The sequence below is a fragment of the Pomacea canaliculata genome, linkage group LG10 (genome assembly GCF_003073045.1).
Source record: "Pomacea canaliculata isolate SZHN2017 linkage group LG10, ASM307304v1, whole genome shotgun sequence".
NCBI lineage: Eukaryota > Metazoa > Mollusca > Gastropoda > Architaenioglossa > Ampullariidae > Pomacea > Pomacea canaliculata.
The window spans coordinates 2,167,604-2,179,933 of record NC_037599.1 but is presented as its reverse complement, the minus strand read 5'-3'; the positions used below and the strand labels follow the sequence as shown (position 1 = coordinate 2,179,933).

The 12,330-nt window shown below is 43.0% G+C and overlaps 1 protein-coding gene across 3 annotated transcripts; it reads right to left on the bottom strand.

Moving 5' to 3' along the window:
* Positions 1-148: 148 nt before the first annotated feature.
* Positions 149-8,746, bottom strand: LOC112573848 (UDP-N-acetylglucosamine transporter-like). 3 transcript variants are annotated; one of them, XM_025254490.1, is made up of 9 exons: positions 8,363-8,746; positions 5,996-6,356; positions 5,352-5,554; positions 5,090-5,228; positions 4,329-4,451; positions 3,707-3,911; positions 3,033-3,151; positions 2,667-2,800; positions 149-1,831 (listed from the first exon to the last, which is right to left on the bottom strand). In XM_025254490.1, the coding sequence occupies exons 2-9, from the start codon at positions 6,251-6,253 to the stop codon at positions 1,735-1,737; spliced, it is 1,278 nt and encodes a 425-aa protein (XP_025110275.1). In that variant the 5' UTR covers positions 6,254-6,356; positions 8,363-8,746; the 3' UTR covers positions 149-1,734. The 3 variants fall into 3 exon arrangements, with proteins under 3 accessions (XP_025110275.1, XP_025110276.1, XP_025110277.1); XM_025254491.1 differs by having other exon boundaries at positions 8,390-8,746; XM_025254492.1 differs by having other exon boundaries at positions 5,090-5,225; positions 8,363-8,745.
* Positions 8,747-12,330: the final 3,584 nt, after the last annotated feature.

Below are 12,330 nucleotides of genomic sequence, written 5' to 3'. Positions count from 1 at the left end.
CTTGCTTCTGTGTGGTGCTTTCTTAATTTCTTGTCAGCTAATACGTGTCCACCATCTTCTTTTTAGTTGCTTATTTACATATGTGTGTATCTGTACCTGACAAAGATAAATGGAAGACATGGAGAACACAGCAACTGTGAAATGTTGATTCCCTTATACCTGTGTTTATTGTTTATTACTCTAACAAGTACTCTCTCAGTATTCCCAACACAACAGCAAAATGTTCCAATCAAATACAATCTGGACTTGTGACTTGTGACCCTATGTCTCTCCAGCCACTTATATTAACACCTACAATGAATTGTCGAAGCATCTTCAACACCGAAGTCTAAACTTAATCAGTTTGACCCAGTTAAAGCCAGTTGACCAAAACATAAATCTGACATAAGAGTTTAATTAAATAAACCATTATATCTGTAATTTAACAAGAATCTGCTGTTTCTAGCACTTAAATGATAGCATTTGATATATCTTCATCTGTTGCTCAAAACAAAACAACACTTACTTTAAACAAACCATTGTACATTCTTGACAACACTGCATCAGTTCCAGAAGTTTAACTAATTAACAGTGGAAGAGCAATGCAACTGATGGACTACTTGCATGCAGTGACACTCTCAGTTTTGTTAAAGGTATAATTTGTAAAATGTTTTTAGAGTTATGTTCTGAACTGTTAATATACCAGAACATAAGTTGTAAACCTAAATATTCTTTATAATGATGTGGAAGACTGATAGTCAATGTTTAATCAGCAGCATAATCATTTTATGTGTTTTAAATATTTGTCATTACTAATTGATGAAAAAAAAGCTTGTACATTTGGCTTCTGGGATATTGTTTGCCTGCACAGATCACCATCTGTGTTTTTATCATAGATGGAAATTTGTTTAAGTATCAGCAGTCCATTTTAGGCAGCTGTTAATTGAAGAAGACAAATGCTTTTCTGTTTTTACTATTCCAGGGTTATGCCATAGGTCACAAAAGGACTCTTTTATGCATTTGTTCATTATGAAGTACATTAAGCACTTTTCCATGATTAATGAAGGGGGTATAGCTACAAACTTTCACCATGTTTTCTCCAAGTTTATATTTATATAGAGAGAGTACCCATGGACATTAAAATCACAAAAATGACGAATTATTAACAAAAGGTTTATGAATTCTGATGGCAATGATAGCTCCTTTTTTATAGTTTTCAAGGCACTAAAACACAGATACACATGTGTAAGTCTATACATATAACAATCATACCTTTATTGACAGATATGTACAGTAAATGTGTTTGAGTAAGTGTAACCAGGTCTAAGCCTGCTGTTTTAAACGGCCTCACATGATCAACATTCTGCAAGGAAATTTGATTTTTTCCTTACTTTTTCCTGTATTCAGTACTCGCAACCCTCGCAATCCATTTTAATGTGAAAAATGTTATAATCATCTTTTTTGAGTTTTTTTGGTACCAGCCACCAAATCACAAAAGAATACTATCTGAAAAAGTGTTTCTGGACTTCTAGTCAATGTTCCAGGAAGAGAGTTGTCTTGGCACGCTGTTCTTTGTCTTCATGGGGCATCTGTTTATAGGGTTCGCTGCCTTGCTGTGATAAAGCCATAGTTGGCAGCTTGGCATAAAACACCAATTCCCACCGCCTCTGGTTCTAAGGATCTGGTGCAGCTGAGCATGTGGGTTCAGGATGTCCACGTGAAATAGTAATTTACGTACCTGATAGATAGGTGGCGTCATATGACTGTAGCCAATTTTCTCTTTGCATGTTTTCTGTCCACATGGTATAATACCACTGAGCATATTACTGTTGCTGTTCCCACCAAGAAAGAACTGCAAGAAATTATTTTCATTATATTTGTTTTCTTTCATGTATCTTTTCAATTTCTATGAACAGTCACTGAAGTATTTATGGAAGAAGCTAATCCAGAATAAGATCCAAGATTAAATTAATGACAGCTTTATTTGAAATGAAGCCATTTTAAATACAACTATTCAACTATGGCTTTAAAGACCAACCTGAATGGTTTGTGTTTTGTTTTTTTCTTTTTTTTTGTTTTGCAGGTATTGGTCGATATAGGCGATATAAATCTAACCTGTAAATTTCAGCGTCCAAAACCAGTCAGTTAATTATCCGCTAGCAATCAACAAGCGTCGCTAACAGTGGACTACGTCACGGTAGTACCCCATTCACAACATTGCCACCTGGCAACACCAATCAGAGCGACAGTTCGGGTTATTTAGACGTTGAAAGTCTGCATTTCTCATGCTAAAGTAGCAATTTTTTCAGAACCACGAGAAATGCAGATTGTCAGCTCATTCTCTCTCTGATTGGTGTTGACTGCAGGCAATGGGAATGGTGTACCAATGTGATGTAGTACACAGATCTGTGTTGACTGCTGGCACCCTTGTGAATGGTGCACTAGCATGACGTAGTACACTGTTACGGTGCACATTGATCGAAGTGGATAATTAACGGATGGGTTTTGGAATCTGAAATTTGAAGGTTAGGTTTATATCGCCTATATCTACTGATATCTTAAAGAAAAAAATAAAGAAAAAGAAAAAACACACAAACCGTTCAGGTTGGTTTTAAGATTATTGTGTACTTTACACAGTGTGCAAAGGTATGCTCATATGCCCACCACAGAAACAAGTAATCACTCACCTGGTAATCACAAGGTCATGCAGGAAGAGATGAGAAATAATCATCGTCAAAATGATGGAGACTGATGAGGCAAAGCCTTTCAGGATGTTGTCTGCGTACTTGATCACTAATGACACAATCAGTCCTACTGCAGCCTAAGACACATCAACACTGTCTTTATTTGGTGGTCAGCAGAGAAGAAATAGCCTCATTCTGTGACTGATGTCTGTATTAGTGTGTGTGTGTGTTCTATTTTGCCTCTTGTGGACAAATGCTGCATGTGATGAAAAGCTTGAAAGTTCTGCATCAATGAGAGTGATACAAAATGTGAACATTCACTGACAGTGGAATTTTTATGTCTATTAACTTTTTGAAATCATTTAGTACCTGCTGAAGTATGATGATAACTGTGATGATGTTGTAACCTTGAAAAAGGCCGTTTTCTGAGACTGTAGAAGAATCAAAGATCCATATGGCAGCAACACCAAGCACAACACTGAAAAATGCTGCAAGATAAATATTATTACTTTAATCAGGAGTTTTTGATTTTGTGGTGTGTCATAAAGTTGTACAGTAACTGAAAGTCTTTTCAAAACAGAAGACATAAAAGGAATTTTGAAAAGATTTTTTTTTACTCGATTGTCTTTTATGCAACTGTTTGGATGTTTGATATATTGTACTGATCTGAAACTAGCAGACTAGCTGGCTCTGCTTGAAGCCATAAAGCTGCCATATTTATGATTCAGAAACTGTCGGTTTGCATTTTTGTCTTTTCTAATCTTCTTTAGTTCTTTGATTTCAAAACTAAAGAGGTGGACGTCAATGTTTTGTGCAGGCTGTTATAGACATCATGGTAGTAATATGGCTGCACGTTGGCTTCAAATTCTTTTTCAGTGCACACAGGGTCTGTCCAATATTTTTAGATGCTATGATAATGTGTGTTATGGCAACAACATATTAACAGATTTTATGGCATTGTTTTGTCATATACATGCCACGAACTCTGTAGAGCTCGGTATAGAAGGGAGAACAATTAGGAGACGGTAGAGAGCAACACACACCCATCTGGACATTTTTGGCCCACAAGGACTGCACTGAGGTCTTGAGTATCTTCTCAAAGTAAACTCCAGCAAAGCCGCTGCTCACACACATGGCAAAGACCGCCACAAGCCCCACCGTCGCAGACATACCCTCCCTGTGACCGAGGTCCTTGACATCGCATCTCATGCCCTCTTCCAGCCTGCAGTTCACATCATCTCGGGGAAGCTGTGTGAATAATAACATCATTCAACTCGTGTGCCTCTTTCGAATAATTAGACTTACATTTATAAAACTTTGCTCGCGTGTTCGTGGGTTTAGATTTTGCTATGGTCAGTGTAAAAAGCACACAGACTAAAGAAAATTGCCTGCGTTGTTGTTTATACAGGGCTCAATATGTGGTCTTCGTTTATTTTACAGGAAAGTTCTTTCCATCAATGCATGATTTCGTAATATGGAGAGGAAGCGGGGAATACCCGAGTACTCACCCTTCCGTCGCTTGACGGTTAGCCGTGTAAACAGGTTTGTTGTTGTTTTTAAATACGATCTGAACTCGAGTCCCTGCTACCGTCTTTGTATTAAAAGGGGGAACTGTCCTGCCTGCCCTGCCGGATCGCCATCTGTGATAGCATGGTGGTGACATACCTGCACTAAGATGACGCCCACAGTCAGCAGCAGCAGCGCCAGCCAGTGTGTGGCATCCAGCAGACGCCTGAGGAATAAGATGGAAAAGATGGCGGTTGTCAGGATCTTGAGCTGGTATGTCACCTGTACCAAGTGACAGAAAGCCATTGAGATGTCACCAAGAGCTTTCGTTGTAACTCTCAGGTAACGTCAACGTCTCTCGACTAGAATGCCATAAACAAGTTGTCTGTGTAGACGGGAATTTCGGTTTGTACAATATTTACCAAAACTAAAGAGTATTCTACAGGCAAGAACGCACAATGCAGCATCTTTGTAGTGTACCCCGAATGGAGCAGCTAACGATTCACTAATTAAATCGCTATCCTGATCTCTATTAGGTAGAATGAATGTCGCTTACTGAAAGCAAAATTCGATCAACACATCTTGCGAGCTAATGTGGAGAGCTGGACTACCAAAATGGCGTCTAATGTACTAACGACCCGTTCAAAATACATCTTGCTGAACCCCTCTCGAAGTACAGCTGCTGGATGATGGTAATGGACTTTGGTGGAAATCCGTAGTGCTGCATCAACTTACAGATGGTTTCCCTGTCTACGGAGTCAAAAGCCTTTACAAAATCTTCAAATGTCACGTAGAGTGGCGACTGCCATTTGATGGGCTGATGCTGAACCCCCCTCAAACCTGTCGATCAACACAGGGCTCAACTTCATGTCCCTTCACACCTTTGTTGATTACAGGCTCCAGACCTCGTTTGAACCTACCTGAAATGTAGTGGCATCAAGGTGAGAAACTGCTATAAATTGTAGATTGTTCTGGAAGGTATAGATTCCTGATGGTATTGCCACCTTTACAGCTTCTCTCGCATCTAGTAGCTCTTCCCACATCAACACCGACGACCTTCTGCAGGGAAGCAATACACAAAAAAATTAAATAAATGGAATATTATATGTCTCGCATATTTTTCCTTTATTGTTATACTTATTATGACCAGTCACCGTAATAGTTACAGCACAAAGTGGATACCTTCTAGAAGTTGCGAAGAACATGTAGAGACTAGCCAGCAGCTTGATGGCCTCTGACATGACGACGGCGGTGGAAGACAGATACCGCGAGCCGCCCACGTGCTGGACACGCGAGTAACGGATGGTCAGTGCCAGCAGTGAGGTCTGCAGGACAAGGGCCCCGAGACTGAGGGACTTGTGCTTGTCCATGTACACTAGGCGGTGCTGAGGACAACATCATCAACTGCTTCAACCTCAATCTTGCGAGCTACGACCGATTGACCTCGGTGAGAATGTGGAATGTGGCGAACACGGCGTGTCTGATGTACGTGGAGGGGGTTAGTCCGAGTTTTGTGTGCTTCAGAAATTATTGTTATTAGTAGAAAAGTAGATAAAATTTAGTCGGTTACCTTGCTGGATTGATCTTTTGAATTGAAATAGTTGTGCTATAGTCAAACACTGATGACACTTTTGATTGAAATTCTTAGTTTTCATTAAAGCTATTGACTAGAAATAATAAATATTCCTTAAGGAGAAAAATCTGGGGCCTTACACCATAGCGATAAGGTTTAATGGGAACTGTGAGAACTGTGATGTTCGAAAGCAGGTTTGTATCTTGTGAAAAGGAACTGCCAACCTAACGGATGCCTAGCAACCGAGACTCACCACAGAACTTTTCAGAAGCACCAGCAGCAGTTTCAGTCTTTCAACGACGAAAGGTGCGACTGATGCTGAGTGGAAGCCAGCCCCACCCCATCTTAGAGTGCTGCTAGGGGCAGCTTTGGCCCCTTCTTTCCTGAGGTAATCGTATGAACTGGCGTCTCCTGTTGCCATGGATACATCAAGTGGCGGAGGGCGGCTGAGGACGAGGGCGGTGTGCGAGACGTTTCCGTAGCGGTACGCATGGCCGCTGTCCGCCACCATCGTCAGCAGGGGCAGCAACCCACCTGTGCAGGTGAGACCTCCACACCTGTGCTTGCTTCGTTAAGTGAAGGATGACTGTCGAAATCTCAGTCTACCTTCCTGCCTGGTAGACACGGGTGGAAGAAAAACAGCCACACTATTAGCATTTAAATACACATCGTACAAACCTGACTACATATGCGTGCATACATTTGTACACATATACAGAGCCGTTACATGATCTAATAAACAAAACTTTCCTTTTCACCGCTGTCGATATACGCGCGCGCGTGTGTGTGTCTAGTCACATTCTGTGGAAAGATGGGGAGCTTGGTTTGGAGGAATCCCAGGTGTCTCGTGCACGTTGTCCTCAGTCTTCATCTTGTCTTGCGAGTTGTGAATGCAGAAGGTTGGCGATTTCGGCAAGTTGTACATTCTTCAGTCTTATCTTCCTCGCTCCCTTACCCCTCGTGGTCACAAGCAGGGAAAAATACAATCCCTCCCCACCCTGTCCCCGCTTTTCAGTTACAAGCTGTCTCAAACAGAGCGCTGGGGAACCGTCGTCTTCTATTCAGCCAGAGGGCGAGAAACAGGCTTTGCTTATACCACTTTTTTAATTAAACAGTTGTTATTATCCCAATCGATCGTATTCGTTGCTGCTGCTGCTGTTGTTATTGTGCGTGCAAAATTGCTCCCGAATGTTTGAATATATAAATATATGAGCATTATGCGCTCGGTCTTGTCATCTCTCTGTGGAGGAGTGTGTGTGAGGGATGAGGTTGAAGACACCACTGATGTCCTTACCTGGAATCTTCTCTCTTCTCCTGAAGTTTGTTGCCAGCTCAGCCCTCACACAGCAATAGGCTTCCTCTCCATCACCATAATCGAACCGTTAAAACAACATCCGACAGTAGTTAATGTCAGTGATCCCATAAAGCTGTCGCCAACCTGTCGCTGCCAGCCTCATACATGTACAGCATCCCCTTCCCTCCCACCTGCTTCTTTCTCCTCTCGCCATCCCGCCCCCCCCCCCCCTCCTGCTTATCGCTCCCTCGTCCGCTCCTTCCCCACCCTTCCCTGTCCACCAATCCACACGCATGCGCATGGAAATTATTCCGTAGTTATGATTTTACATTTTCAATGAGTGCTGTTGGATTCCAGACTGGAATGATTATTGATAATAATTAGACAGCGGATAAATATGTTCGGCCTCCATAATCCTTTTGGGGCGGCCCATTTCATGTAAGAGAAAATTACTTTAAATTTAATGACATCTTTAAACAGAAACTAGAATACTCACATTAACAAACGAATTTCAGCGTTTGACATACATCAACTGACATACACCTGTTCTTAATTAAAAGAGTGACATGCTTTAAACCAGCAAAATCTTCCCCCAAAAACCGTTACTCGAATAATAGTTTCGGTAACCGAAAGTCCGAGTGGTTTTTGTGGGGAAAGGGAAGGGTTGGGGGCATTTTTTTTAAACACGTGACTAGTTCCGCAGTTAAGGGTCTAAACTGATAGCAACAGGTAGGATTGATATAAGCAACAAGTCTAAGGTAACTCCCATCAGGTAGCTACGGACCAAGGATACATGTGGCAGTGTCTTTGGATGCTTTATTTCCAGTCTATAGTGTGGCTATAGACAGGATGTCTAGTGGTCTCCTAGACGGCGTTATTTTGAACCCTTAGGTACATCCAATAAGGAGGTAGATATGTTGGGGCTACGAATGTACAGTTTCCTTTAGGTTTCTTGTAGCCCCTCATACTCTGCGCCTGTCTGTGCCATATGGTTGTGGTTCATGCTTCATCTGGTCCAACTGTGTATCTGAGGTAACTTTTCTTCCGATTTATAGCTGCTGACCCTGGGCTCAATCGAGACCTTTACAGCGATGTGGGGAGGGAGAATGGAGTGAATGTGTGCCCTCGCTTACATCATCTACATGAGCAACAAACACACTTGTCTGTATGCGGCCTCTTTGCCAAATGAAGTCGCAAAACTGGACATTAATGGATGGTTCGAGTCACAGTGCTACACTGGAACATTAAAATGTTTGGAATCTTGATACTTCGCTCGAGAGAAAAACAAACAAAAAAACAAAAAACAAAAACAAAACAAAAATTTACCAAGTGATGCTGAAGTTGTGTGCTCACCCCCGGTGTTACTGCAACCCCCGGATGGTGCATCAGCTGTTGGCTGTCTGTGGTGATACTCGCACCTTGTCCTCGCCGGCTCCTACCATATGGTGGCACCTCAACAAAGACACATCCCGTGCGGCCAGGGGACCGTCCTGAACTCAGATCATAGAACTCTGTGGTCTTGAAGCTCAGCGAAGCGGAAGTGGTTTCGGCTAGCCACCACGTCGTGGCGACCACGTGAAGTGTGAACGAAGGATGGACACCAACGGCGACTTCAACAGCGGAAACACCTGACAAGTTTTGCTGTCTCGTGCAGGTGTGCGATCGCACGTGGGCGTGCGTGTGTTCGCGTGGCGTCTCTGCATCCCACAGTTCAACGGGCTCATTGGAGGGAGGGAAGGTGGACATGGAAAGGACTGAGGGTCAGTGGGGACCGTGGTGGAGGGGATGGAAGGCGGGAAGGAGGGGAGAATGAATGTGGCAGTGATGGAGAAGCATGAAGCAAGGTTTATGGACATGCGCCCTGGCTGCTTGGTCATTAAATTGTAGGCAAGTGTTTCTCTAACCTGAGGAGAGCAGGAAGCCTTCTTCACCTTTATAAACACGAGATGGTGGCCTTGATGACTTTAGGTTGTCATGGAAACGTAAACAGCTCCCCTGGAACATTTGTTCTGGTTGTAAAACTGAAGATTTACACAGAACGCATCAAAATGTGAATCACAATTGTTCCCACCCTCTTCTTTCCTTCTTAAGTTAATTTACTCTTCTTTTTTTTATTGTTTTTCCCGAGGGGTTAAAAATCATTTATGATTTGCTCAAGGGAATTTTCAAGATTTCGTATTCAAATTTCATTACCGTGTCCACAACTTTACGTTACAGCTTCGTAAACAAACCCATTATCAACAACATACACCCATCAACACCCCCCTCCACACGTATACACATGCTCCCTTCTTCAAACATTTACATGTTCTGCAATGGTTGAAGGTATTATGTATGCAGGTGTAGTGTATATGTAAGTATGAAAATATTAAACAAGGTTGTGCATCTGTGAGATGAGCGATGTCCACATAGCCATAGACGGCATAGAGGGTGTAAACTCCACGTGACCATGCATCAATCTCGGGTGCCTAGGCAGGGTTAGCTGGTGGTCATTGGTAAATGGTATTTACAGGTAATGAAAATGTCTATTCTTATATGTTAATAAGTTGTTAATACTATGCTGGAACATCCCGCTTGTCATAATGACGAAGTCTCTCTCTGTCAACCTCTACCTCTCTCTTACAACCACACTGTTCAGTTCTCAAGTTTCGTGTTCACAGAGGTGAAGATCACGTGCACATCATGCACATGGCACTGATTTATAACATAGAGCAGACCTGGGCAAAGGCCGGCCCGCGGGCCGCATCCGGCCCCCTCCTGTCTCTGACCGGCCCGCCCGCTGGCCTGCCCGCCAGTATATATACTATATATGCAGTATTGGGTAAAACTGTGTTAACTATTATAGGAAGATGTTCGGCGTTGGGGGGGCAAACTCCCTGCTGACAGTGAACGGCGTTCGCACTCGCACATTTCGTAAAAAAGGATGGGGGGGGGGGTACTGCACGCACGCACGATCTGATCGTCTGAGGTGTTAGAGCCTCCACTTGCCTCAGGGCCCGCTTTTGTGACGGTGATGACCGTCTCCTCTCTACGTTCCCCTACCTTTCTTCAGTTCTTTGCTCTTTGTGAGGAATTACGTCTCAAATATTGGGGGGGGGGCAAAAGGATATTCCTGCCCCCCCTGTATTTTCCTTGGGGGGGCGGCTGCCCCCGCTGCCCCCCTGGTTCCTACGCCACTGCTATATTAGTCCGGCCCTCTAAAACCATCTCAATTTCTCATGCGGCCCCTTGAGAAAATTAATTGCCCACCCCTGACATAGAGGCTATCGTCAATCATTCGCTTCCTCGTTGGCAGTCGATAATGTGATCCCTGTCCCCTGCAGCTATACTGTATAACCACACCACCGACAGACCGTATCAAACTAGGGGGTAGGTTTAGGGTTTGGGATTAGGGTTAGATTGGGGTTAGGGAGTGAGCAGACGACGAAGGCCGAGCAGACGACAGCGAGCAGACGGGAGAGGTCGAGTGACGTCATACTGTCCTCACTGTGTTTGCATAGCTCCGCCTACAAGTACTCCATTCTTGTTATTGCTGACCCTTGCTCACCTATACTGGAGGTGTTCGCATTTTGTTCCTCATTACTCCTGCTAGCTCAGCGCTTCGATGACCTTTCACCCTGTCAACCACAGACTAGTCTTGTTGATTGAAGGTGTAGGTCGGCCATGTTGTTTCTAGCAGGGGAAGGTAAGTCCTCTCACCAGTCAGTCTTTGCCTAGTGTTATCTCCCCTGTGCCAATCTCGCCTATGATGCCGGTCCATCGTACAGCTAATTCCGTTAAAGTTTTATTCTGCAAGCTTTCTATAAGCGTTGTGCACACCCTAGAGCAGATTTAATTAATGTGTTATTGTGAGTTAAATAAGAGTCGCTCAGCTTTTACAGAGCTTTTGTCGTTAAATTGTGTTGGCCGTTTCTCTTGAGTGAACGGGTGGCTGAGCGTGTGTCATTGCAGGTTGTCGTACAAAGTAAACAATGACAACGCATCTCCTAATGTGTTCTTCTGTCATTCGTTTACACCCGTCCGCAGAGAATCGTTCATGACTTGTCTCTCTCCGTCCTTCTCGGAAGAAAACCTGTTCCGTGTAACCCTCAAATGTCGGTGATCGTTTTCATGTTGGAGAGACCACGATACCAACACGAGAATTGTGCACATTTCGATCCTTACCGGATGTCGGAGTGAGACATATATACACTGTACCTTGCTGCTGCTTTAGTGATTTTAAAGCTGCCTTCGGCCGCTGTACGCATACAAATGTCTTTTTTTCATTGTATCGTTCGCCTTGACAATCGTTTCAAATGTTCAATTCTTCAAAGGCTAAAATGCATCATAAAACAACAGGACACTTCCCTGTCAACCGACACGTATCTCGACGGACTCCGTTTTATGGAGAAAGTCATCATACCGGTTGTTACAGCCAAGCAGACGACAGTCCAGTCCACACACAGGTGATAACAAGATACACACAGGACTGTGCTGTAGTAGTCGTTTCGCTGATTTATTTTTATTTAGATATTTGTTGTTGTGAGTGTATCAGCACTACACTCTTCATGTAATTGCAATTATTTTAGTTTAGACATTCCGGAAAGTTTAAATAATCAGGACATTGCTGACGACCAGTAACACTACTAATAAAAGAAAATCTTCAAACTGCTTTTAACGGATTCTGTTGACGTCAGTCAGGTGATTAATAAGACATCCGGCTCACATGTTTTTTTCAATAATTAGGAATACTACTTTAATGAAAAAATTACAGAGTGAAACAGTTGGATAAGTTATCTGGAAATTTTACTACGTTTGGCCATCAACCACTGCGCATGTCGTCCATTATTTCCGGCATTGCTGACGTCACGGAGTCCGCTGACACTGCTCTCCTCCCCTTCGTTACTTCTGACCAATCAAAATGAGTTCAGGTGTGTTTTGGTGAACTCATGTGTTACATGATTGTAAATACAGAGACTTCAAAGCCTTGGTCACAAGCAGCAGTATACAACATGTGTACCTGTGATACAGCGAAAAGTCCCTGGTAGCTATTATACAACAGTCTAACAGCAGTAATAAAACAGCAGTCATTGTGTCCCTGCTTTCGATTTTGTAATTTTCCCCCACCTGATGTTACCTGTTACTGTCTGTGATGTTAAAGGTCTAGTAGGGTGCAATGTTTTTTTAATCATTGTGTAGAGTTCATGGTATAGTGCTATTAATACATGCTTGCAAATTTCACCATTCAAACAAAATGTCTAAACACATCCATGCACAGTCCTGACTCTGTGTCTGTGTCATCTCGAGAATGATGA

Coding starts and splice junctions, on each gene's coding strand:
- LOC112573848 (XM_025254490.1), bottom strand. CDS start 6,253: ATGGTGGCGGACAGCGGCCATGCGTACCGCTACGGAAACGTCTCGCAC. Junction 3,912..4,328: donor TGGGCGTCATCTTAGTGCAG/GTATGTCACCAC, acceptor TTATTCACACAG/CTTCCCCGAGATGATGTGAA. Junction 1,832..2,666: donor CATGACCTTGTGATTACCAG/GTGAGTGATTAC, acceptor AATTTCTTGCAG/TTCTTTCTTGGTGGGAACAG.